This window comes from Salvelinus fontinalis, chromosome 6 (assembly GCF_029448725.1).
Source record: "Salvelinus fontinalis isolate EN_2023a chromosome 6, ASM2944872v1, whole genome shotgun sequence".
NCBI lineage: Eukaryota > Metazoa > Chordata > Actinopteri > Salmoniformes > Salmonidae > Salvelinus > Salvelinus fontinalis.
Genome location: NC_074670.1, coordinates 11,276,364 through 11,303,853, shown reverse-complemented (window position 1 = coordinate 11,303,853; position 27,490 = coordinate 11,276,364). Strand labels below are relative to the sequence as shown.

At 45.4% G+C, this 27,490-nt stretch overlaps 2 protein-coding genes and 1 non-coding gene across 6 annotated transcripts in view; 2 read left to right on the top strand and 1 right to left on the bottom strand.

The window, feature by feature from the left end:
- The window catches only part of tex10 (testis expressed 10), a 21,002-nt gene extending 20,144 nt beyond the window's left edge, over positions 1–858 (top strand). For all 3 annotated transcript variants that reach the window (XR_008759852.1, XR_008759851.1, XM_055924883.1), the window contains one exon: positions 200–858. Coding sequence is in view for 1 of the 3 variants with exons in the window: in XM_055924883.1 (XP_055780858.1) it covers positions 200–310 (111 nt within the window). In the remaining 2 variants the exon portion in view is untranslated. The remainder of the gene's footprint in view (positions 1–199) is intronic.
- invs (inversin) lies at positions 857–27,490 on the bottom strand. 2 transcript variants are annotated; one of them, XM_055924881.1, is made up of 17 exons: positions 27,365–27,490; positions 27,128–27,294; positions 22,964–23,137; positions 18,893–19,060; positions 18,502–18,682; positions 18,266–18,375; positions 17,979–18,150; positions 15,488–15,643; positions 13,089–13,174; positions 12,789–12,935; positions 12,065–12,594; positions 10,612–10,821; positions 9,524–9,747; positions 7,886–8,897; positions 6,781–6,980; positions 3,878–3,964; positions 857–2,328 (listed from the first exon to the last, which is right to left on the bottom strand). In XM_055924881.1, exons 2-17 carry the CDS (start codon positions 27,242–27,244, stop codon positions 2,222–2,224), a joined length of 3,681 nt encoding a protein of 1,226 aa, XP_055780856.1. In that variant the 5' UTR covers positions 27,245–27,294; positions 27,365–27,490; the 3' UTR covers positions 857–2,221. The 2 variants fall into 2 exon arrangements, with proteins under 2 accessions (XP_055780856.1, XP_055780857.1); XM_055924882.1 differs by having other exon boundaries at positions 12,065–12,171.
- On the top strand, positions 4,400–4,472 carry trnat-cgu (transfer RNA threonine (anticodon CGU)). Its single transcript has one exon. It is a non-coding gene; the product is annotated as a tRNA-Thr (tRNA).

The following is a 27,490-nucleotide window of genomic DNA, read 5'->3' as shown; positions in this document are numbered from 1 at the left end:
CGCAACTCTACTACAACACATTATACAGGACCTCTCGGTAAACACACACAGTCAACTAATGACTAACGCAACTCTACTACAACACATTATACAGGACCTCACGGTAGTAAGGAAGCTTAAACAAGTATCATGTTAAAATAAAAACGTAAGTGTGAGGTGTGTGTTCTCTGAGGTTCTAATGATGGTGTGTGTGTTCCAGAGGTACTGTCGAGGTGAGTCCAAGGAGCAGTGGATGACTGACCTGCTGTACTGCTACAGCGTAACCATGGCGACTCACCGGGGAAACCTGGGGCTCCGAGACATCTACTGACCTAGGCCCCAAACCAACCACAGACCCTTCTGTACTCTGTCTAACCCACATGTCAAACTTCTTCCACGGAGGTCATAGTGCCTGAGGGCTTTCGCTCCACCCTTGTACTTGATGGATGAATTAAGGTCACTAATGAGTAAGGAACTCCCATCACCTGATTGTCTTAATTGAAAGGAAAAAACAATAACCTGCAGACACTCGGTCGTCCGTGGAATGAGTTTGACACCCCTGGTCTAACCCAACATCCTGTCTTCCCCATCGGTCTCTGGCCTCCTCATTCAGCTTTTATTCCTGGCCCAAAACCAACTGTCTTCTTCATATTGCTAAATATTGTGGCTGCCACTAGTCCTGGAGAGATAAAAGGATGTGCAGGCTTTAGTTACAGTGCAGCACTAACATACTTGTTTAACTAATCACCTGAATCAGTTCTGGGTTGGAACTAACGCCTGCACACACTGCATCTCCAAGACCACGATTGAATTAAAGGATTTCTCAACTGATTACTGTTTTTATTACAAAAAGAGAAAATAAAGCTGGAGTCACTGAAACTTGTCAATGTATTTATTTGAGAAGTTTTCTAAAAGAGTAGAAAAACAACATGGACATTAACATTGAGGTTGGTTTTCATTCATAAATGTAAAGCCTTGACATCTGATAGTGTTTCACCAGTAGTGCATCAGAGTGAACAGCATCCACACTGAAACACTGTTTATATCTTTAACGTGACAGTTCCCATTGAGGAGGTGCCACAAACATCTAGCTAACTTTTTAAGTCAACTATCTCTTTAAGGCAGGAAGTGATGTATAATATACAATTAAAGAGTAACAGAGTGTGTATGAAATGCATAAATATACCCCCCTCCACAGAGTCCCACAGAGAAAGCACAGGTACACGTGTACCCTCTGGACCTAAATGACCTTGTGTACATCTGTGTACCTACTGTTATGGCTGAGGGGGGAAAGTGGGAGGGGCATGCATGCCTGTGGGAACCTGCTCAGGTAGATACTGAGGTAGAGTTGACTACAACCTAGTACAAGTGTTATGGCTGATGGGAAGAGTGTGTGTTTGCAAGCAGGCGTGTGTGTCAGCGTCTGCAGGTGGGCTGGCTGTATGACCGGCTGTTGACAGACTGCTTCATTCTCCACATGGGAGGAAAGGTTATCTGTGTGTGTGTGTTCATTTTCTGTATGGTTGAAATGATCTTGCACACATACCATGTTGGTTGACTTAACTCCGCCTTGTGAGGTCATGACTGTGACGTCTCATAACTTTGTCCTGTCTTCCTGTGAGAGTATAAACTATCAGGACAAGAACTCCTCCATGGTTAATACTGGGCAGAGAGTACAATCTGAGAGGAATAGGGATTATTACTCTGCCTGAAAATACAGCATGACACAAACCAAGTGGGGATTTTTTTTATGGTGGTCAATGAGTGTCAAATTGATGAGTGAGTCTTATTTGACCTAATATACATTTTGTAATATTTAGGTTATTACATCTGTACTGATACGTGGACACACATGGCATCTCTGAGAAGTCAGTTATATCAGCATTGTTCACATGCAAACCTGCCCTCATTGGCTTAAGAGTTCCCACCTCTGCAGAAACATATTCCTATAGTTACACCATTGGGGCCCCCCTCTTGTCAGTATATATATGCTCTGTTTACAATCTGGCCAATAACTCCACCATGATAAGGCAGTTGGGTAAGTCATTTCAAGACAACACACACATATATATTATATGTGTGTATGCCATTTAGCAGATGCTTATATCCAAGGCAACTCAGTCACGTGCATACATTTTACATATGGCTGGTCCTGGGAATCAAACCCAGTACCCTAGCATTAGAAGCGCCATGCTCTACCAACTGAGCCACGAAGGACACATGCAGGGTGTGTGTGTAGTCGTTAGTGTTTCCCCCGGCCCTGTCCAGCGCTGTGGGGTCTGAGGTGGTAGGAGTACTGCCTGGCCTGCCCCACTGCATCACACAGGTGCACACACTCCACACTGCTCACTGCAAAAACACACACACAGAAAGAAATAACATGCTAACAGAGGAAACAGATTTTGTACAGTTCATCCACATCACTCCATTCCCGTAATCAAATTAATCAAATCAAATGTTATTGGTCACATACACATGATTAGCAGATGTTATTGCGAGTGTAGCGAAATGCTTGTGTTTCTAGTTCCGACAGTGCAGCAATAACTAACATGTAATCTAACAATTCCACAACAACTACCTAATACACACAAATCTAAGTAAAGGGATGGAATAAGAATATACATATAAATATATGGATGAGCAATGACAGAGCGGCATAGGCAAGATGCAATATATTGTATAAAACACAATATATACACTACCGTTCAAAAGTTTGGGGTCACTTAGAAATGTCCTTGTTTTTGAAAGAAAAGCAATTATTTTGTCCATTAAAATAACATCAAATTTATCAGAAATACAGTGTAGACATTGTTAATGTTGTAAATGACTATTGTAGCTGGAAAAGGCTGATTTGTTATGGAATATCTACAGAGGCGTACAGATGCCCATTATCAGCAACCATAACTCCTGTGTTCCAATGGCACGTTGTGTTAGCTAATCCAAGTTGATCGTTTTAAAATGCTAATTGAATATTTGAAAACCTTTTTTGCTATAATGTTAGCACAACTGAAAACTGTTGTTCTGATTAAAGAAGCAATAAAACTGGCCTTCTTTAGACTAGTTGAGTATCTGGAGCATCAGCATTTGTCGGTTTGATTACAGGCTCAAAATGGTCAGAAACAAAGAACTTTCTTCTGAAACTCGTCATTCTATTCTTGTTCTGAGAATAGAAGGCTATTCCATGTGAGAAATTGCCAATACACCGAAGATCTGGTACAACGCTGTGTACTACTCCCTTCACAGAACAGTGCAAACTGGCTCTAACCAGAAAAGAAAGAGGAGTGGGAGGCCCTGGTGCACAACTGAGCAAGAGGACAAGTACATTAGAGTGTCTAGTTTGAGAAACAGACGCCTCACAAGTCCTCAACTGGCAGCTTCATTAAATAGTACCTGCAAAACACCAGTCTCAATGTCAACAGTGAAGAGGCGACTCCAGGATGCTGGCCTTCTAGGCAGAGTTCAGTGTCTGTGTTCTTTTGACCATCTTAATCTTTTCTTTTTATTGGCCAGTCTGAGATATGGCTTTTTCTTTGCAACTCTGTCTAGAAGGCCACCATCCTGGAGTCGCCTCTTTACTGTTGACGTTGAGACTGATGTTTTGCGGGTACTATATAATGAAGCTGAGCTTTTCTTTCAAAAACAAGGACATTTCTAAGTAACCCCAAACTTTTGAACGGTAGTGTACATATGAGATGGGTAATGCAAGATATGTAAACATTATTAAAGTGACTAGTGATCTGTGTGTGTAATACACCCAGGTGTGTGTGTGTGTGTGTGTGTGTGTGTGTGTGTGTGTGTGTGTGTGTGTGTGTGTGTGTGTGTGTGTGTGTGTGTGTGTGTGTGTGTGTGTGTGTGTGTGTGTGTGTGTGTGTGTGTGTGTGAGAGAGATAGTACTCACGCTGGCTGTGTGTGCGTAGTGACAGGTCCAGTAGTATCTGAGACTGAGAACCCCCGAGTGAGCGCCCCCTTCGGGCCACAGAACCTCCTACAAGACAATAAACACACATCATCTCCATACATATATATACACACACACACACACACACACACACACAGTCATTATACACAGAAACATCTGGAGAGCCTACAGCAAGACAAAAAAATAGCAACATTGTAAGTCTGAAATATACAAATTGGCTAAGGCTGCTAGCTTGAATGGTGAATCGCTACACACACAATCCTTCTGGAAAGACCAAGGTAAAATAGGGCATTTGCAATCCGTCTCATTTAGGTTTCATTCATGCATCTAACTGTAACTGCTAAACTGAGGTAAGCTGTATAAGTGAGATCAGGGAGAGTCCTTTGTTTTAGGAGCCTGACTGGTAACCTGCCTGTCAGGTTGGGTGTGTGGCCATCTTTGTTCTCGAAAGGGAGTATCATTTAAATCCTTTTCTCCTCCTGGTTGAACTGTAAAAAGCAAGGCTCCATAGCTCAGTGGTTAGAGCACTGGTCTCGTAAACCAGGGGTCGCGAGTTCAAATCCCGCTGGGGCCTTCAAGTGATAACAATTTTTGTCAACACTACACCTGTACACCGAACAATGCATGGTGAAAGGAATGAAGTAAAGACTTGGAAATGTCAACCTGTAAGAAGAGTGAAACTGAACAAAAGAAGTAGGAAAAACAGCAACGTTCTGCGATACCTCTGTACACACACACACACACACACACACACACACACACACACACACACACACTCACTCACACACACACACACACTCACTCACTCACTCACACACACACACACACTCACTCACTCACTCACTCACTCACTCACACACACACTCACTCACTCACTCACTCACTCACACACACACACACACTCACTCACTCACTCACTCACTCACTCACTCACTCACTCACTCACTCACTCACTCACTCACTCACTCACACACACAGGTGAATGTGGTTGACGGGTTTGTATGTCTGACATGGAGACAACGGGTTTCGTGAATGTGTGTGTGTGTGTGTGTGTTCAGCAGACAGCTCCACGCAGTCGTCTGACATTCCCCCTGACAGCTCTGAACTTTTCACAGCAGCAGTCGACAGGACTGTCAGTGTGTGTATGTGTGAAAGGGGGCGGGCTACCACGTCAGGCCAGAAAAGGTAGGGGGTCTATCTGGCTGTATCGGTGTGTATGTTTGTGTGTGTGTGACGGTGTGTATGTCTGTGTGTTGGCACTAGTAGGTTTCTGCCCAGTCTCCCATCATCACCTGGTCATGTGTGCTGAAGGTCAGGTGTGTCTACGGGCCGAACCCATACCAGAAGTTATTACAACACACAACGCACACACATCTCTATATGATTATACAACTATGTATTCACAGCTGAGAGTGTGATTGCATGTGTATATTAACATCATAAGTTAAATAGTTATTGCTAACTCTCTGCATTGATGCTACTCTCATTCTGTTTTAACATAACATCACGTTCCAAACCAAACAACGTCATACCATCACATACTAATTCTATACAGATATTAATATCTTCAGTGGACTATACACCTCCCTATACTAATTCTATACAGATATTAATATCTTCAGTGAACTATACACCTCCCTATACTAATTATACTAATTCTATACAGATATTAATATCTTCAGTGGACTATACACCTCCCTATACTAATTCTATACAGATATTAATATCTTCAGTGAACTATACACCTCCCTATACTAATTATACTAATTCTATACAGATATTAATATCTTCAGTGGACTATACACCTCCCTATACTAATTCTATACAGATATTAATATCTTCAGTGAACTATACACCTCCCTATACTAATTATACTAATTCTATACAGATATTAATATCTTCAGTGGACTATACACCTCCCTATACTAATTCTATACAGATATTAATATCTTCAGTGAACTATACACCTCCCTATACTAATTATACTAATTCTATACAGATATTAATATCTTCAGTGAACTATACACCTCCCTATACTAATTCTATACAGATATTAATATCTTCAGTGAACTATACACCTCCCTATACTAATTCTATACAAATATTAATATCTTCAGTGAACTATACACCTCCCTATACTAATTCTATACAGATATTAATATCTTCAGTGAACTATACACCTCCCTATCCTAATTCTATACAGATATTAATATCTTCAGTGAACTATACACCTCCCTATACTAATGCTATACAGATATTAATATCTTCAGTGGACTATACACCTCCCTATACTAATTATACTAATTCTATACAGATATGAATATCTTCAGTGAACTATACACCTCCCTATACTAATTCTATACAGATATTAATATCTTCAGTGGACTATACACCTCCCTATACTAATTCTACACAGATATGAATATATTCAGTGAACTATACACCTCCCTGTACTAATTCTATACAGATATGAATATCTTCAGTGAACTATACACCTCCCTGTACTAATTCTATACAGATATGAATATCTTCAGTGAACTATACACCTCCCTGTACTAATTCTATACAGATATGAATATATTCAGTGAACTATACACCTCCCTGTACTAATTCTATACAGATATTAATATTTTCAGTGGACTATACACCTCCCTATACTAATTCTGTACAGATATTAATATATTCAGTGAACTATACACCTCCCTATACTAATTCCATAGAGATTTGTTGGAATTTGAAGTCGCAGCTCGGCAGTAATGCACCCATTCACAGTAGGCGACTAGGCGCTGTTAAGAATTGGTTTATTTCTAAATGTTAACAGTTCAGAGTTGAAACAAATTAAAGACAGAATCAAACATTCTGGACAGAACGCCAGGCTTTACCATAGATGCTTTGCAGCACTGAGCTCTTGGCTGCTGTCTTGGTGGGTGGAACTCTGGCCTCAGGCTTGGTCCTAATAGGGGTGTGACCAGGGAAAGCCGGCCTATCCCAGAGCAGCTGGATCAGGAGGGAGGCGACCTCAGGTGGCTCCACTCTTTTCCCAGCACCAAAAGCCGCCCTCAATCTGTCTCGCACATGGAACCTACACACAAACACACCCAGAACACAGTACATTATAGAGGCCTTCATTTGTCCAACCTATTCGGTTCGTATATTACACAGCACATGACATTTGGACATTATTCAGTTCACTGAAAAACGTTACAGGCATCCCTTAAAAAGCTGGTTTAAGAGGGGTGAGAAATAATAATGTCCAACCTCAGGGGTTCCACATGGCTCAATTCTGGGTCCGCTACTCTTCAGCATCAATACATAACACTTCCTCTAGGGGAACTGAACCCGGCCATGGCATACTTCAAGAGCTTAGTAGAAAAAGCTTATTACTTGTATACTACAATTAAATCAGTACACGCATCCGCACGCACACACATCTACTGGCGGCTGGGAACAGAACGCTTTCCGATGTGGGGTAGTAGATCCTGAATGAGAGGCTGCTGGTAGCTATTAGAATGGCACGCCTGAACTTTTAGCCTCTCGTTAAAACACTGAGAGGGCTCCAGATTATACCCCCTGTCTCCCCCACCTCCCCCGTCATGGAGGTGTTGATGGTAGGAGGGCAGGCAGCCAGACCACAGAGAGCGAGAGGGGGAGACGCTGTGTGTAAGTTGGTGTGTGTGTGTGTGGAGGGAAGACACATGTGGGCACCACATGGCACTGCCACACTCTCTTGGTAAGAGAGAACGCTACTGTGGAGCACAGTATACCCCCCCCCCCTTTCAACCATACACACACTTCCTCCAGGCTGTTTGGGAAGCCATCTCAGAGCCAACCTTGGTATCAGGCCAGAGAGAAACTACCTGAGCACATCTGCTTTGGCAAAGGGGCCACAGGCTCTATTCCATGGCAGTACTCCCAGTACTGGCTCAGCTTGGAGAGGGAATGGGAAGAATGAAAAGCAGACCATCCCTGGTCGGGCTTCAACCTTACCTCCTCCAGGCTCGTTGGATAGTGCAGGCAGCCTGGTCTCTGTCCCGCTCCCTGGGCTTGCTGCTGGGGCGGTGTGATTGTGTGGAGGCTTTAGTGTGGTTCTTGCTGGAGGAGGTGGTATGGTCTGTGGCAGGGCGTGTTCTGTGTCTGGGGTTGTGTGTGTTGGTGTGTGTGTCTCTCTTGCTTCTAGGGGTGCGTTCCCTGGTGCTGGGGGCTTCTTGATCCATGGTGGGGCGAGTAGACATGTTTGTGTTGGATGGAGTGTGTGTGTGGGAAGGAGTTTGTGTGTTGGAGGTAGTGTGTGTGTTGGAAGGAGTGTGTGTGTTGGAGGGAGTGTGTGTGTTGGAGGTAGTGTGTGTGTTGGAAGGAGTGTGTGTGTGGGAAGGAGTTTGTGTGTTGGAGGTAGTGTGTGTGTTGGAAAGAGTGTGTGTGTTGGAGGGAGTGTGTGTGTTGGAGGGAGTGTGTGTGTTGGAAGGAGTGTGTGTGTTGGAGGGAGTGTGTGTGTTGGAAGGAGTGTGTGTGTTGGAAGGAGTGTGTGTGTTGGAGGGAGTGTGTGTGTTGGAAGGAGTGTGTGTGTTGGAAGGAGTGTGTGTGTTAGAGTTAGTGTGTGTGTTGGAAGGAGTGTGTGTGTTGGAGGGAGTGTGTGTGTTGGAAGGAGTGTGTGTGTTAGAGTTAGTGTGTGTGTTGGAAGGAGTGTGTGTGTTAGAGTTAGTGTGTGTGTTGGAAGGAGTGTGTGTGTTGGAGGGAGTGTGTGTGTTGGAGGGAGTGTGTGTTTTGGAAGGAGTGTGTGTGTTTGCAGAGGTGAGTCTCTTGGTCCTGGGTGTGGTGGGGGGTCTGTGTTTTGGACTGGGGGGTCGGCTGCAGCCTGCAGGAGAGAGACGCTCCCTGACCCTAGACCCCTGCGCAGGGGGCATGGGGTCAGCGGTCACTGAGGGGTGAGGGGTCACCACGGGGTCAGGGCCTTTGGCTGGCTGCGCCTCCTTCCCTCTCCTGGAGGGTCTGCTTCTATGTGCTGAGAAAGAGAGGGAAGTAAGAGACTGAGTGAGTGGGTGAATACGAGTGTGTGTATATGTGTGTTAGGTTTGGGCGGTTTACCGTATATATACCGTAGTCCAGGGTTTTGGAAAAAGAGACAGGATGGTTTTTCAATAATGTCAATACTGTTTAAACTACTTCTTTTTTATACATTTGAATATTTCTAGCTACTTTTTAAGTAAATATCTGCAGTCAACTTGTGCCATATGGTGGGAGATAATGAAGATGGCGTTCATAATTTCACCTGTTTTTCATTGAGTGGATCTGATTAAGCTGAGCCGCAGGGCACCGGTCTATGACCCGTGACGAGAAGGGGCAAAAGCAGTGAGGGAGGAGCGCCCTTCTCAAACGGAACAGTAATGAGTAGGATTCACATGCAAAAGTCATTGCTTTTGATCAAAAAGGCTTTATCTGCCTTCCCAATGAAAACTAGTTTGGTGTCACCTTGATTGGGGAGGACGGGCTCATAGTAATGGCTGGAACAGAATGAATGGAATCAAATTTATCAAACACATGTTTGATAACATTCCATTAACTCCATTTCAGCCATTATTATGAGTCGTCCTCCCCTCAGCAGCCTCCTGTGTGCGTGTATGTCCGTACCTCTATGTTTCCGTGTCTCCTCTTTGCTATTGGTCTGTTCTGCTTTGGAGGCTGTATTAGCCCCGCCCCCTGCCTCTCTCTCATACACTGACAGTTCCTTCATAGTCTCAGCCAATGACAGCTGCTCCTGCTCAGCGCGGGCCAATAACATCCTCTGTTTCTCTGTTCTGGCCAATGAGATTTGCTGCTCCGCCTCCCGCCTCCGCTGCTCCTCCTCGCGTTTCCTGAGTGAAATCATGACACATCTTACACACGTCTCACACACATACACCCTAACCCTAGTTACAGCCTTATCTCAAAACCCTACCTAAACCCTACCGCTGGACCAGCCCTGACCAACATCACAAACTAGTCCTGACGTTACAAAGAACAACAGGAGAATCCTTTCAGTAATCCAAGCCTAATAGGAGTCCCAAGCACACAGAGACCCTTACAGGCCATTTATTACAAACAGTGTAGAATTATAAGAGAGGGATGTGTGAGCAAGAGAGAGAGAGAGAGAGAGAGAGAGAGAGAGAGAGAGAGAGAGAGAGAGAGAAAGAGAGAGAGAGAGAGACAGGGAGAAGATGTATGTGTGTGCAGGGATGACAGGTGGAAAGATGGATATGGAGAGAGTGTGACTGTTTCTATATGGGTTGGGGGAATAAGACAGGGAGAGATGGAGAGAAAGGGAGAGGAGAGAGAGAGAGAAAGAGAGAGAGAGAGAGAGAGAGAGAGAGAGAGAGAGAGAGAAAATAGATAGAAAGAGAATGTGTGTGTGTGTGTGTGTGTGTGTGTGTGTGTGTGTGTGTGTGTGTGTGTGTGTGTGTGTGTGTGTGTGTGTGTGTGTGTGTGTGTGTGTGTGTGTGAGTGTGTGTGTGTGTGTGTGTGTGTGTGTGTGTGTGTGTGTGTGTGTGTGTGTGTGTGTGTGTGTGTGTGTGTGTGTGTGTGTGTGTGTGTGTGTGTGTGTGTGTGTGTGTGTGTATGGCATGATCTGGTTGACTATGATATAGTTATTGACAGAGAGTACTGAGCAGACAGGGGATGGATCACAATGCAAATTTCTATGTGTGTGTGTGTATGTGGTTGTGTGTGTGCGTGTGTGGTACTTGGCTGCGTCCTTGCGTAGCTGTTCGTGTCTCATCAGTAGTTGTTTCCTCTCAGTGAAGGCCTTGCGGACCGTGTATCCTTTATACAGCGCCTGGATGGAAGCAGCAGCGATGTCCTGGATGGCCGCTATAGACAGAGCTCCATGCTCCAACATGTACTGAGTCACCTCACTGTGTTCCCCTAGGAGGGCGTAGTCCAGGGGGGTGTACCTACACACACACACACACACACACACACACACACACACACACACACACACACACACACACACACACACACACACACACACACACACACACACACACACACACACGCATGCTTCCTGTTCTTAAGTTTTTTGCTTCTGTACACCAGCTTCAAACAGCTAAAAATACAACATTATTGGTTATGGAAGATATATTTCACAGCGGTTTAGATGGTACAATGGTTCTCTACGCTATACTTGGATGTTTTGTCACATAATCTGATATTATAATTAGAATTTTAGTAACCAGGAAATGGCGGAGTGATTTCTGCATAGTGCATCTTTAACCTAATGAACTTGCTTTGTGAAAAACAACACACATAGAGAATAGATTCACAAAATTCATTCAGAAAATTACAACATATAATTTTACATTGATATTTTAGTCATTTAGCAGACGCTCTTATGCAGAGCGACATCCATTAGTGCATTCATTTTAACATAGCTAGGTGAGACAACAACACAATCGTAGCAAGTACATTTTCCCTCAATAAAGTACAGGTAACTGACAAAGTAAAGGAAACACTTGAGGAAATGAGGGATACAAAGTATATTGAAAACAGGTGCTTCCACACAGGTGTGGTTCCTGAGTTACTTAAGCAATTAACATCCCATCATGTTTAGGGTCATGTATTAAAATACTGCGCAGGACATTATTTTGGCTACCATGTCTATGCCTCCATAGGATGACAATGCCCCCATCCACAGGGCACGAGTGGTTACTGAATGGTTTGAGGAGCATGAAAAGATGCACACCACATGTCATGTCTGTCTCAGTCACCAGATCTCAACCCTGTTGATTCTGGAGCGGAGCCTGAGACAGCGTTTTCCACCACCATCAACAAAACACCAAATGATGGAATTTCTCATGGAGGAATGGTGTCGCATCCCTCCAAGAGTTCCAGACACTTGTAGAATCTATGCCAAGATGCATTGAAGCTGTTCTGGCTCGTGGTGCCCAACGCCTATTAAGACACTATGTTGGGGTTTCCTTTATCTTGCCAGTTACCTGTAGTTATCAGTCAGTACCAGTAGAAAAATGCAAGTAGGACACTAGGTAGAGAGACAGCACAACAACTAAACTGCCTTAGCAAGACAATACCAACAGCTACTTTTTGAATCTAAATCGATACTTGCTGCTGTTGTAGGAGTTGATGTTCTTCCAAACTATAGACGAGGCACTTCCTCATCATCCACCTCCTCCTCACCTCTCCTCGTTGTGTTCCATGTGGTTGGGGAAGGCATTAGAGTTCAGCAGCAGCTTCACAGCATCCAGATAGCCATTGTTACAGGACCAGTGGAGAGCTGTCCTGCCCTGCAGACACACACGGTAGGACAGGACCAGTGGAGAGCTGTCCTGCCCTGCAGACACACACGGTAGAACAGGACCAGTGGAGAGCTGTCCTGCCCTGCAGACACACACGGTAGAACAGGACCAGTGGAGAGCTGTCCTGCCCTGCAGACACACACGGTAGGACAGGACCAGTGGAGAGCTGTCCTGCCCTGCAGACACACACGGTAGGACAGGACCAGTGGAGAGCTGTCCTGCCCTGCAGACACACACGGTAGGACAGGACCAGTGGAGAGCTGTCCTGCCCTGCAGACACACACGGTAGGACAGGACCAGTGGAGAGCTGTTCTGCCCTGCAGACACACACGGTAGGACAGGACCAGTGGAGAGCTGTCCTGCCCTGCAGACACACACGGTAGGACAGGACCAGTGGAGAGCTGTCCTGCCCTGCAGACACACACGGTAGGACAGGACCAGTGGAGAGCACTTTGTGTCTGTGTGTTTCTGTATATGTACTGTATGTGTGTGTGTGTGTGTGTGTGTGTGTGTGTGTGTGTGTGTGTGTGTGTGTGTGTGTGTGTGTGTGTGTGTGTGTGTGTGTGTGTGTGTGTGTGTGTGTGTGTGTGTGTGTGTGTGTGTACCTCTTTGTCCTGTATATTAGGGTCGGCGTTGTTCTCCATTAGTAGTACAGCCATACAGGTGATGTACCCTCCATAAGCAGCACACTGGAGAGGAGTCCTGCCTGCCTGGTCTTGGACGTTAGGACTGATCCCATTCTCCATCAGCAACTACCATGACCATCACACTGAGGTTACAGTACCAGACAACCGGCTCAATGACCTGAACAACACACCCTTAACACAGTCTATAAGGAAAGGAAATGAAGACAAATGAAGAAGTGTTCAGGGATAATAAAAGTGTATAAAGGTGAAAAGACAGACCTGGCAGACTTCAGCGTTCCCCCCCAGAGCCGCCCAGTGCAGAGCAGTGTGTCCATCTAGATCCACCAGGTGGACACGAGCAGAGCCTACACAATGAAAATCAATGAGGCATTTTTCACCATAGTAAGCCCACCCAAATCCTGCATTACAAGAGCATGGTACACTAGTGTAGACCTGTATGACTCAGTAGGTAGAGCATGGTACACTAGTGTAGTCCTGTATGACTCAGTAGGCAGAGCATGGTACACTAGTGTAGTCCTGTATGACTCAGTAGGTAGAGCATGGTACACTTGTGTAGTCCTGTATGACTCAGTAGGTAGAGCATGGTACACTAGTGTAGTCCTGTATGACTCAGTAGGTAGAGCATGGTACACTAGTGTAGTCCTGTATGACTCAGTAGGTAGAGCATGGTACACTAGTGTAGACCTGTATGACTCAGTAGGTAGAGCATGGTACACTAGTGTAGTCCTGTATGACTCAGTAGGTAGAGCATGGTACACTAGTGTAGTCCTGTATGACTCAGTAGGTAGAGCATGGTACACTAGTGTAGTCCTGTATGACTCAGTAGGTAGAGCATGGTACACTAGTGTAGTCCTGTATGACTCAGTAGGTAGAGCATAGCACCACATACAAAATGACTATAAGTTGAATGGCAGATATTATTGAATAAACCTCCCAATTCACAGCTTTATTGACAATGTTTTGATCCGAACCGGATCTTCATCAGGTCAAACAAACTGAGTGTTCACATCCCCAAATATACACATTTCACCTCACATGCACATGACGCATGGTAGGTGTGGAACAAATTCTATTCACTTTGCACATATTTAATCATAATTAATCACAGAGGTACATACGGTCATAAAGGATTACAGACATCAAAAAAAGATTACTGTTGCCTAGGTTTTTAACTTGGCCCAATTTGTATGTATATAATCGTTACGTACCTCTGTGATCAATTATGATCGACTATACACAAAAGTGAAATGACACACACTGTGCTTCATGCACATAATGGTCATGTGAGGGGGAATGTGTATATTTGGGGATGTGAGGGGAAATGTGTATATTTGGGGATGTGAGGGGGAATGTGTATATTTGGGATGTGAGGGGAAATGTGTATATTTGGGGATGTGAGGGGGAATGTGTATATTTTGGGATGTGAGGGGGAATGTGTATATTTGGGGATGTGAGGGGAAATGTGTATATTTGGGATGTGAGGGGGAATGTGTATATTTGGGGATGTGAGGGGGAATGTGTATATTTGGGGATGTGAGGGGAAATGTGTATATTTGGGGATGTGAGGGGGAATGTGTATATTTGGGATGTGAGGGGGAATGTGTATATTTGGGGATGTGAGGGGGAATGTGTATATTTGGGGATGTGAGGGGGAATGTGTATATTTGGGGATACGAGGGGGAATGTGTATATTTGGGGATACGAGGGGGAATGTGTATATTTGGGGATACGAGGGGGAATGTGTATATTTGGGGATGTGAGGGGAAATGTGTATATTTGGGATGTGAGGGGGAATGTGTATATTTGGGGATGTGAGGGGGAATGTGTATATTTGGGGATGTGAGGGGAAATGTGTATATTTGGGGATGTGAGGGGAAATGTGTATATTTGAGGATGTGAGGGGAAATGTGTATATTTGGGGATGTGAGGGGGAATGTGTATATTTGGGGATGTGAGGGGAAATGTGTATATTTGGGGATGTGAGGGGAAATGTGTATATTTGGGGATACGAGGGGAAATGTGTGTATTTGGGGATGTGAGGGGAAATGTGTATATTTGGGGATGTGAGGGGAAATGTGTATATTTGGGGATGTGAGGGGAAATGTGTATATTTGGGGATGTGAGGGGGAATGTGTATATTTGGGGATGTGAGGGGAAATGTGTATATTTGGGGATGTGAGGGGGAATGTGTATATTTGGGGATGTGAGGGGAAATGTGTATATTTGGGGATGTGAGGGGAAATGTGTATATTTGGGATGTGAGGGGGAATGTGTATATTTGGGGATGTGAGGGGAAATGTGTATATTTGGGGATGTGAGGGGAAATGTGTATATTTGGGGATGTGACGGGGAATGTGTATATTTGGGGATGTGAGGGGAAATGTGTATATTTGGGGATGTGAGGGGAAATGTGTATATTTGGGGATGTGAGCACCTACGTTTTTAAGGATGCGTGTATGACCACAAACTCTTCACTGCTATCAGACCACAATGTATTGAAGGAATACCAAGTCTACAATAATCACCACCACACACACTGGTGTACTGCGTACCAGAGACGGAGGAGGAAATGAGACATCTCACTCGCTCCTTTTTTCCAATGGTCAACGACCTTAGTAAAGCAAAATCTTCATTTATCCACCATCTTTGCTGTGTACCTTTGATAAGTGTGAGGATGATGTGGCGGTGTCCCATCTCACAGGCTCTGAACAGAGGCGTGTGTTTCATCACGTCTAGACTGTCCACTATGGCTCCTCTCTCCAACAGCAACCTCACTGTACTCACATGACCTGACAGAGAGGCCGCGTGCAGCGCTGCAACAGACACACATTTAGTCTAAACACACCTCAGCAGCCTCACCTACTGGAGTTTTCAGAACCAGTTCGGCAAATGAAAAGTCCTTTGTTGCACTTTGACCCTGTACTGTGTTGTTATTTCATGTCAGTCAATATTTACACCACTGGCCCATCTATCTACTCCAGTGACTCTGATCAACCCACTCTGCTCAACCCACTCTGCTCAATCCACTCTGATCAACCCACTCTGCTCAACCCACTCTGATCAACCCACTCTGCTCAATCCACTCTGCTCAATCCACTCTGATCAACCCACTCTGATCAACCCACTCTGATCAACCCACTCTGCTCAACCCACTCTGCTCAACCCACTCTGCTCAATCCACTCTGATCAACCCACTCTGATCAACCCACTCTGATCAACCCACTCTGCTCAACCCACTCTGATCAACCCACTCTGATCAACCCACTCTGCTCAACCCACTCTGCTCAACCCACTCTGCTCAACCCACTCTGATAAACCCACTCTGATAAACCCACTCTGATCAACCCACTCTGATCAACCCACTCTGATCAATCCACTCTGCTCAACCCACTCTGATCAATCCACTCTGATCAATCCACTCTGATCAACCCACTCTGCTCAACCCACTCTGCTCAACCCACTCTGATCAACCCACTCTGATCAACCCACTCTGCTCAACCCACTCTGATCAACCCACTCTGCTCAACCCACTCTGATCAACCCACTCTGCTCAACCCACTCTGATCAACCCACTCTGATCAACCCACTCTGATCAACCCCCTCTGCTCAACCCACTCTGATCAACCCACTCTGATCAATCCACTCTGATCAATCCACTCTACTCAACCCACTCTGCTCAACCCACTCTGCTCAACCCACTCTGCTCAACCCACTCTGATCAACCCACTCTGATCAACCCACTCTGATCAACCCACTCTGCTCAACCCACTCTGCTCAACCCACTCTGATCAACCCACTCTGATCAACCCCCTCTGCTCAACCCACTCTGATCAACCCACTCTGATCAATCCACTCTGATCAACCCCCTCTGCTCAACCCACTCTGATCAACCCACTCTGCTCAACCCACTCTGCTCAACCCACTCTGATAAACCCACTCTGATCAACCCACTCTGCTCAACCCACTCTGATCAACCCACTCTGCTCAACCCACTCTGATCAATCCACTCTGATCAACCCACTCTGCTCAACCCACTCTGATCAACCCACTCTGCTCAACCCACTCTGCTCAACCCACTCTGATCAACCCACTCTGCTCAACCCACTCTGATCAACCCACTCTGCTCAACCCACTCTGATCAATCCACTCTGATCAACCCCCTCTGCTCAACCCACTCTGATCAATCCACTCTGCTCAACCCACTCTACTCAACCCACTCTGATAAACCCACTCTGCTCCCCATCACACTCAACCTCATTAGCATAGTACACCAGATAATTTGCATATTTTACCAACTCATTAGCATATCCACATAAATTGTCCCTGCAGGGCAGGAAGCAGGGGCATCACCATGGTGATTAGTGCTCCAATCAGCCCACAGGGCAGAGCAGGGGACAAAGGATAGCATGTCTACAGCTTGGGGATGGTGTGTGTGTGTGTGTGTGTGTGTGTGTGTGTGTGTGTGTGTGTGTGTGTGTGTGTGTGTGTGTGTGTGTGTGTGTGTGTGTGTGTGTGTGTGTGTGTGTGTGTGTGTGTGTGTGTGTGTGCGTGTGCGTGTGTGCGTGTGCGTGTGTGTCAGAGAGAGTATGTGTACATGCTCACTGTTTTTGGTAATTTTCTTAACAGTGTCAGTTATGTGTTGACATGTCTCTCTCCCCACGTCTCTCCCGCTCCACTGCTTTCGGGGAATCCCCTGACATCTATGCCCCTCTGGGGAATCCCCTGTGACATCAGACAGCGGCTGTCCTGCCACCTGTCACCTACAGTGCCTCAACATTCCTACACGTGCAGGATGACAGAGGCTAGCACCAGTGTGTGAGTGTGAGTGTGAGTGTGTGTGTGTGTGTGTGTGTGTGTGTGTGTGTGTGTGTGTGTGTGTGTGTGTGTGTGTGTGTGTGTGTTTGTGTGTGTGTGTGTGTGTGTGTGTCATCTCTGTCTGTTTATCTCTCTGAGTAGCCCTGATGGTGACAGTGCCAGGGCATTAAGATCTGGGAAACTGTGGTGAAGGCGGTGAGGGGGGTAGGGGATGAAGGGGGAGGGAGGGGTGGGGGGAGGTGTCCTCTACCAGCCTGACCAATCACAGCAGCTCTTGGTCTACTGCTGACTGAATCAATCCCTGCGTATTAAACACATCCCAGAGTTCCTCACCAGTGCCTCCGTACTTGTCGGCCATGTTGATGTCGATGTGAGGCGTGAGTGTCAGCATGGTGCGTATGACATCATCGCTTCCTTTGCCAGCAGCCCACATGAACGCTGTGCGGCCCTCCAGATCTGGCTCGTCTTTCACAGAGGGGTGGGACAGAAACACACCCACCGTCTCCTACACACACACACACACACACACACACGTGCACGTACGCACGCACACACATGTAACTTGTCACTGATGTAACTTGAAAAGGTGCGCGTGTGTGCGCGTGTGTGTGTCTACGTACGGCGTAGTTGCTCTGAGCTCCATAGTGTAGAGGTGTGGCCCCATGACTGTCTGAGGGGATGGTGCCTGACGTGTTCCTCTCCAACAACAAGTGCACTATCTTGGCATGTCCTGAAACACACATCAAAATATTCAGGTCCAGCTCGGGTTGCCCCCCCCCCCCCCGGTACAGTATCTGGACCAGTGATGGTACCACATTCTGATGACAGGATTCACATTGTAAACACAGTCTCTTACCCAGCAGTGCAGCCCAGTGCAGCGGGGTTCTGAACAGGTTGTCGTACGCCGTGACACTGCAGCCGTCATACGATGTCAGCACCTCCACCACTGCCTCGTTGCCATCGGCAACAGCAAAGTGCAAAGGCGTGCGCCCCTCATAGTCCTGCCAGTTCAACAGAGACTCGGTAGGAGCCGCCTCCTACGCACACACACACACACCTCATTTACATCAGTAAGCAAAGGATGGTGTGTGTAAGGATGACATTCTCACTGGATCCTGTGTGTGTGTGTGTGTGTGTGTGTGTGTGTGTGTGTGTGTGTGTGTGTGTGTGTGTGTGTGTGTGTGTGTGTGTGTGTGTGTGTGTGTGTTTGTGTGTGTGTGTGTGTGTGTGCGTGTGTGTGTGTGTACCAGTATGCAGCGGACGGTGTGTATAGCGGTGTGCTCCTGGCTGTGAGCAGCCCAGTGTAGGGGGATCTTGCCCTCGCTGTCAGGGATGCCAATGTTGGAGTCATGTTTGATGAGCAGTCTGACGTGCTCTGGCCTGTTATAGAACGCTGACCAGTGGAGCGCAGTCTGCTGCAGGGGGAGAGAGAGAGAGGGGAGGGGGGTCAGACACTATTGTAATAATAATTTTGGGGGTGTTTATATTTGACCTGTTACACAAGTGTGTAATGGAAATGTGTTTCTTGCATATCCAAACTCCCCCTGGGGTCACAGCCAGGGTCACTATTGTCAGGCACCTGTGGAGCAATTGGAGTTAAGTAACCTTTTGGTTACTGGCCCAACGCTCTAACCTCCAGGCTCTAACCTCCAGGCTCTAACCTCCAGGCTCTAACCTGCAGGCTCTAACCTCCAGGCTCTAACCTGCAGGCTCTAACCTGCAGGCTCTAACCTGCAGGCTCTAACCTCCAGGCTCTAACCTCCAGGCTCTAACCTCCAGGCTCGAACCTCCAGGCTCTAAACTGCAGGCTCTAAACTGCAGGCTCTAACCTCTAGGCTCTAACCTCCAGGCTCTAACCTCCAGGCTCTAACCTCCAGGCTCTAACCTCCAGGCTCTAACCTCCAGGCTCTAACCTGCAGGCTCTAACCTGCAGGCTCTAACCTGCAGGCTCTAACCTGCAGGCTCTAACCTGCAGGCTCTAACCTCCAGGCTCTAACCTCCAGGCTCTAACCTCCAGGCTCTAACCTCCAGGCTCTAACCTGCAGGCTCTAACCTCCAGACTCTAACCTGCAGGCTCTAACCTGCAGGCTCTAACCTCCAGGCTCTAACCTCCAGGCTCTAACCTGCAGGCTCTAACCTCTAGGCTCTAACCTCCAGGCTCTAACCTCCAGGCTCTAACCTCCAGGCTCTAACCTCCAGGCTCTAACCTGCAGGCTCTAACCTCCAGGCTCTAACCTCCAGGCTCTAACCTGCAGGCTCTAACCTCTAGGCTCTAACCTCCAGGCTCTAACCTCCAGGCTCTAACCTGCAGGCTCTAACCTCCAGGCTCTAACCTCCAGGCTCTAACCTCCAGGCTCTAACCTCCAGGCTCTAACCTCCAGGCTCTAACCTCCAGGCTCTAACCTGCAGACTCTAACCTCCAGGCTCTAACCTCCAGGCTCTAACCTCCAGGCTCTAACCTCCAGGCTCTAACCTCCAGGCTCTAACCTGCAGGCTCTAACCTCCAGGCTCTAACCTCCAGGCTCTAAATCAAAAAGCCCTAGAACATATTCTAAAGAAACACACAAAGCCTGAGGATTTAACATGACAGTAACAGCAACAGTAACAGCAACAGTGACAGTAACAGTAACAATAACAGTAATAATGACTGTAACAGTGACAGTAACAGTGACAGTAATTATGACAGTAACAGCAACAGTCACAGTAACAATAACAATGACTGTAACAGTGCCAGTAACAGTAACAGTGACAGTAATTATGACTGTAACAGTGACAGTGACAGTAACAATGACAATAAGAGTAATAATGACTGTAACAGTGACAGTAACAATGACTGTAATAGTGACAGTGACAGTGACAGTAACAATGACAGTAACAATGTCTGTAACAGTGACAGTAACAATGACAGTAACAATGACTGTAACAGTGACAGTAACAATGACAGTAACAGTGACAGTAACAGTGACAATAACAATGACAGTGACAGTAATAATGACAGTGACAGTAACAATGACTGTAACAGTGACAGTAACAATAACAATGACTGTAACAATGACAGTAACAATGACTGTAACAATGACTGTAACAGTAACAATGACAGTGACAATAACAGTGACAGTAATAATGACTGTAACAGTGACTGTAACAGTGACAGTAACAATAACAATGACAGTAACAGTCACAGTAATAATAACAGTGACAGTAACAATGACTGTAACAGTGACAGTAACAAAAACAATGACTGTAACAATGACAGTAACAGTAACAATGACTGTAACAGTGACAGTAACAGTGACAATGACTGTAACAGTGACAGTGACAGTAACAATGACTGCAACAGTGACAGTAACAATAACAATGACTGTAACAATGACAGTAACAGTAACAATGACTGTAACAGTGACAGTAACAGTGACACAGCAAGGCCAGGGGTTTGGGGGAGGGGTGACGGGTCGCCAGGTGGAGGGGTGTTACCTCCTCTAGTAACAGTGACAGTAACAGTGACAGTAACAGTGACTCTAACAGTAACAGTAACAGTGACAGTAACAGTGACTCTAACAGTAACAGTAACAGTGACAGTAACAGTGACAGTAACAGTGACAGTAACAGTGACAGTAACACTGACTCTAACAGTGACAGTAACAGTGACAGTAACAGTGACAATAACAGTGACAGTGACTCTAACAGTGACAGTAACAGTGACAGTAACAGTGACTCTAACAGTGACAGTAACAGTGACAGTAACAGTGACAGTAACAGTGACAGTAACACTGACTCTAACACTGACTCTAACAGTGACAGTAACAGTGACAGTAACAGTGACTCTAACAGTGACAGTAACAGTGACAGTAACAGTGACAGTAACACTGACTCTAACAGTGACAGTAACAGTGACAGTAACAGTGACAATAACAGTGACAGTGACTCTAACAGTGGCAGTAACAGTGACAGTAACAGTGACAGTAACAGTGACAGTGACTCTAACAGTGACAGTAACAGTGACAGTAACAGTGACTCTAACAGTGACAGTAACAGTGACAGTAACAGTGACAGTAACAGTGACTCTAACAGTGACAGTAACAGTGACAGTAACAGTGACTCTAACAGTGACAGTAACAGTAACAGTGACAGTAACAGTGACAGTGACTCTAACAGTGACAGTAACAGTGACAGTAACAGTGACAGTAACAGTAACAGTGACTCTAACAGTGACAGTAACAGTGACAGTAACAGTGACAGTAACAGTGACTCTAACAGTGACAGTAACAGTGACAGTAACAGTGACAGTAACAGTGACTCTAACAGTGACAGTAACAGTGACAGTAACAGTGACAGTAACAGTGACAGTAACAGTGACAGTAATAATGACTGTAACAGTAACAGTGACAGTGACAGTGACAGTAACAGTGACAGTAACAGTGACTCTAACAGTGACAGTAACAGTGACAGTAACAGTGACTCTAACAGTGACAGTAACAGTGACAGTAACAGTGACAGTGACAGTAACAGTGACAGTAACAGTGACTCTAACAGTGACAGTAACAGTGACAGTAACAGTGACAGTAACAGTGACAGTAACAGTGACAGTAACAGTGACTCTAACAGTGACAGTAACAGTGACAGTAACAGTGACAGTAACAGTGACAGTAACAGTGACAGTAACAGTGACTCTAACAGTGACAGTAACAGTGACAGTGACAGTGACAGTAACAGTGACAGTAACAGTGACTCTAACAGTGACAGTAGCAGTGACAGTAACAGTGACTCTAACAGTGACAGTAGCAGTGACAGTAACAGTGACTCTAACAGTGACAGTAGCAGTGACAGTATGCTATAACAGGGATATCACCTCCTCTATGGCTGTTGTTAGAGATCTATTCTGGGACATACTGAAACCAGTGTCATCTGACATGCTGATGATGCATATTGGATTATTACAGAACTAACAGACAGATAGACATCATCGCTACAGACAGAGGGGGCCTGTGTGTGTGTGTGTGTGTGTGTGTGTGTGTGTGTGTGTGTGTGTGTGTGTGTGTGTGTGTGTGTGTGTGTGCGTGCGTGTGTGTAGAATATATTTGGCACAACTGTCTGCCTTGAATAGTCAGGACAAAGCAGCCAATTGTCATTCCAGTGTGTGTGTGTGTGTTTTGTGTGTGTGTGTGTGTATGTATGTGTATGTGTGTGTGTGTGTGGATTGCTCAGAACTCCATGTGAACTCTAATTCAGTCAATCAAATCAAAGAGCCGGGACAGTTTCATAACAAGTCTGTTTGATAGAACTATTACCCAACTTTGTAAACAGTGTGTGTGTGGTACCTTGTTCTTGTCCTGTGTGTCCACCTCTCCAGGTCCTATGTGTTTGAGCAGCAAGGCCAGGGGTTTGGGGGAGGGGTGGCGGGTCGCCAGGTGGAGGGGTGTTACCTCCTCTAGATCCTTCTGCAGCCAATCAGCACGACGAGACAGGAGCAGCTTCAGAAACCGCACGTTCCCCTTGGAGCACACACACACACACTCTCTATGGTGTCTTATCCAATTCCATCATCATCCATCTCTGTCCTTTCCTATTGGTTCTCAGACTCTCTCCTCTCTCCTCTCTATTCTTTCCTATTGGTTCTCAGACTCTCTTCTCTGTTCTTTCCTGTTGGTTCTCAGACTCTCTCCTCTCTGTTCTTTCCTGTTGGTTCTCAGACTCTCTCCTCTCTGTTCTTTCCTGTTGGTTCTCAGACTCTCTCCTCTCTCTTCTCCTCTCTGTTCTTTCCTGTTGGTTCTCAGACTCTCTCCTCTCTCTTCTCCTCTCTGTTCTTTCCTGTTGGTTCTCAGACTCTCTCCTCTCCTCTCTGTTATTTCCTGTTGGTTCTCAGACTCTCTCCTCTCTGTTCTTTCCTGTTGGTTCTCAGACTCTCTCCTCTCCTCTCTTCTCCTCTCTGTTCTTTCCTATTGGTTCTCAGACTCGCTCCTCTCTGTTCTTTCCTGTTGGTTCTCAGACTCTCTCCTCTCCTCTCTTCTCCTCTCTGTTCTTTCCTATTGGTTCTCAGACTCGCTCCTCTCTGTTCTTTCCTGTTGGTTCTCAGACTCTCTCCTATCTATTCCTTCCAGCCTCATCGTTTGACAGATCTATCTGCTGACTGAGCATGCATGTGAGAGTATGTGTGAGCTTTGAGAAAGTGTGTGTGTGTATGTATGTATATATGTGTGTGCACGTGCAAATGTGTGTCCATATAGGCCTGTATGTGTGTGTGTGTGTGTGTGTGTGTGTGTGTGTGTGTGTGTGTGTGTGTGTGTGTGTGTGTATGAGTGTGTGTGTGAGTGTGTGTGCGTGTGTGTGTACATATGGTCTATCCTCCCTATTCTCAGTCCAATTAGATCAGTAATCCCAGAAGTCTCTCCCTGTCTCAGCTAGATATTGATCAGGTGTCAGAGAGAGAGAGGGCCTCCCATCACCCCACACACATTAGAATTGGAGTGTGTGTGTGTTAGAGTGTGTGTGTGAGCACCCTCCTCCGCTCCTCCAGCCACCGCTCCTCACCTGCCCTGACACCCCCCCCCCCAGGACAAGGCTAATAAACACTTTCTATAGAGATATTACTGCTCATACAGCCCAGTCTTTCAATTCATTTTCTAGATCTAGATATCTTTTTTAGGAACTCAGTCGGGGTCTCAACTTACTGTTGGAATAGTAGAATACACAAGGTGGCATTTTGAAACTTGGTTGTGCATCAACTGTTTTTCACTTGTGATGTCAGTCACTGATAGTCACTCAATTAGCCATGTCAGCTAAAACATTTTATATGGTAAGTTAGTCTTGTGGCCAGCTATCTAAACTTGATATAAATTACTGACCGGGGGAAATGAGCTTTAAAACAGAAAATGTTTCTCCCTGCCTCAAGGCCAAAATTTGGCGAATTGCATGAAATGAGTTGTAGAATTGCAAAATCTTTTCTCCGAGCCATGGCAAAATGTGTAGATTTGCAGCAAACTTGCTTTAAAACTTCATTTACTCTATGCCCCATGGCAAAATGTGTAGATTTGCAGCAAACTTGCTTTAAAACTTCATTTACTCTATGCCCCATGGCAAAATGTGTAGATTTGCAGCAAACTTGCTTTAAAACTTCATTTACTCTATGCCCCATGGCAAAATGTGTAGATTTGCAGCAAATTTGCTTTAAAACTTCATTTACTCTATGCCCCATGGCAAAATGTGTAGAATTGCAGCAAACTTGCTTTAAAACTTCGTTAACTCTATGCCCCATGGCAAAATGTGTAGATTTGCAGCAAACTTGCTTTAAAACTTCATTTACTCTATGCCCCATGGCAAAATGTGTAGAATTGCAGCAAACTTGCTTTAAAACGTCGTTTACTCTATGCCCCATGGCAAAATGTGTAGAATTGCAGCAAACTTGCTTTAAAACTTCATTTACTCTATGCCACATGGCAAAATGTGTAGAATTGCAGCAAACTTGCTTTAAAACTTAATTTACTCTATGCCCCATGGCAAAATGTGTAGAATTGCAGTAAATTAACTCTGAAGTTTTCACTGTCAAGAGGGGGGTGTTTATAATGTTTAGCTCACAAAGTACAACATTTCGCTCAGATTTTTTGTGGCCCCCACCCTCATCAAAGTTGCCGATCCCCTTGTCTAGTTCTTAACAGCCGCCCTGAGGGTGTCTGTCTGTCACCACTGGGGGGCACTACCTTCTCACCTAAGCTACCAGTATGTGATATACACTGAGTATACCAAACATTACGGAACACCTTCCTAAAATTGAGTTGCCCCTATCTATGTCTTAATTGTGTCAATGCTTAAAAATCCTTCTTTAACCTGTCTCCTCCTCTTCATCTACACGGACAGAAGTGGATTTAACAAGTGACATCAATAAGGGATCATAGCTTTCACATGGAATCACCTGGTCAGTCTATGTCATGGAAAGAGTTCTAGTGTTTCCTTTAGTGTTCTACAGGTAAACTCAGTGTTCTGATGGTTCCACTACTGTTCTAGGGTTTCCTTTAGTGTTCTACAGGTTAACTCAGTGTTCTGATGGTTCCACTACTGTTCTAGTGTTTCCTTTAGCGTTCTACAGGTTAACTCAGTGTTCTGATGGTTCCACTACTGTTCTAGTGTTTCCTTTAGTGTTCTACAGGTTAATTCAGTGTTCTGATGGTTCCACTACTGTTCTAGTGTTTCCTTTAGTATTCTACAGGTTAACTCAGTGTTCTGATGGTTCCACTACTGTTCTAGGGTTTCCTTTAGTGTTCTACAGGTTAACTCAGTGTTCTGATGGTTCCACTACTGTTCTAGTGTTTCCTTTAGCGTTCTACAGGTTAACTCAGTGTTCTGATGGTTCCACTACTGTTCTAGTGTTTCCTTTAGTGTTCTACAGGTTAATTCAGTGTTCTGATGGTTCCACTACTGTTCTAGTGTTTCCTTTAGTATTCTACAGGTTAACTCAGTGTTCTGATGGTTCCACTACTGTTCTAGTGTTTCCTTTAGTGTTCTACAGGTTAACTCAGTGTTCTGATGGTTCCACTACTGTTCTAGTGTTTCCTTTAGTGTTCTACAGGTTAACTCAGTGTTCTGATGGTTCCACTACTGTTCTAGTGTTTGCTTTAGTGTTCTACAGGTTAACTCAGTGTTCTGATGGTTCCACTACTGTTCTAGTGTTTCCTTTAGTGTTCTACAGGTTAATTCAGTGTTCTGATGGTTCCACTACTGTTCTAGTGTTTCCTTTAGTATTCTACAGGTTAACTCAGTGTTCTGATGGTTCCACTACTGTTCTAGTGTTTCCTTTAGTATTCTACAGGTTAACTCAGTGTTCTGATGGTTCCACTACTGTTCTAGTGTTTCCTTTAGTGTTCTACAGGTTAACTCAGTGTTCTGATGGTTCCACTACTGTTCTAGTGTTTCCTTTAGTGTTCTACAGGTTAACTCAGTGTTCTGATGGTTCCACTACTGTTCTAGTGTTTGCTTTAGTGTTCTACAGGTTAACTCAGTGTTCTGATGGTTCCACTACTGTTCTAGTGTTTCCTTTAGTGTTCTACAGGTTAATTCAGTGTTCTGATGGTTCCACTACTGTTCTAGTGTTTCCTTTAGTATTCTACAGGTTAACTCAGTGTTCTGATGGTTCCACTACTGTTCCAGTGTTTCCTTTAGTGTTCTACAGGTTAACTCAGTGTTCTGATGGTTCCACTACTGTTCTAGTGTTTCCTTTAGTGTTCTACAGGTTAACTCAGTGTTCTGATGGTTCCACTACTGTTCTAGTGTTTGCTTTAGTGTTCTACAGGTTAACTCAGTGTTCTGATGGTTCCACTACTGTTCTAGTGTTTCCTTTAGTGTTCTACAGGTTAACTCAACGTTCTGATAGTTCCACTACTGTTCTAGTGTTTGCTTTAGTGTTCTACAGGTTAACTCAGTGTTCTGATGGTTCCACTACTGTTCTAGTGTTTCCTTTAGTGGTTCCAGGTTAACTCAGTGTTGTAGTGTACCTTCTGTGCTGCCAGGTGCAGCGCAGTACGTTGGCTATGGTCAGTCTTGTTAACAGAGGCTCCGGCCTTCAGCAGTGTCTCAGCACAGTCCAGACGGTCAGCCAGGACACAGTACATCAGTGGGGTACGCCCAAACTGGTCCTCACGGTCACGCAGGGAGGGATCCACTGCACACAGTGGGTCAGGGGTTAAAGGTCAGGGGTCAGGGGAAAGTATGTGTGTATGTGTGTATAGTACCTGTGATGAGTCTGAGGAGGACGCTCCGGTCTCCGTTGACGGCGGCTGCGTGGACCTGGGAGCCCAGAGGGGCGGGGCTTGGGGGTGAAGGGTCAGATGCCTACAACACATATAGTCCAGTCAGAG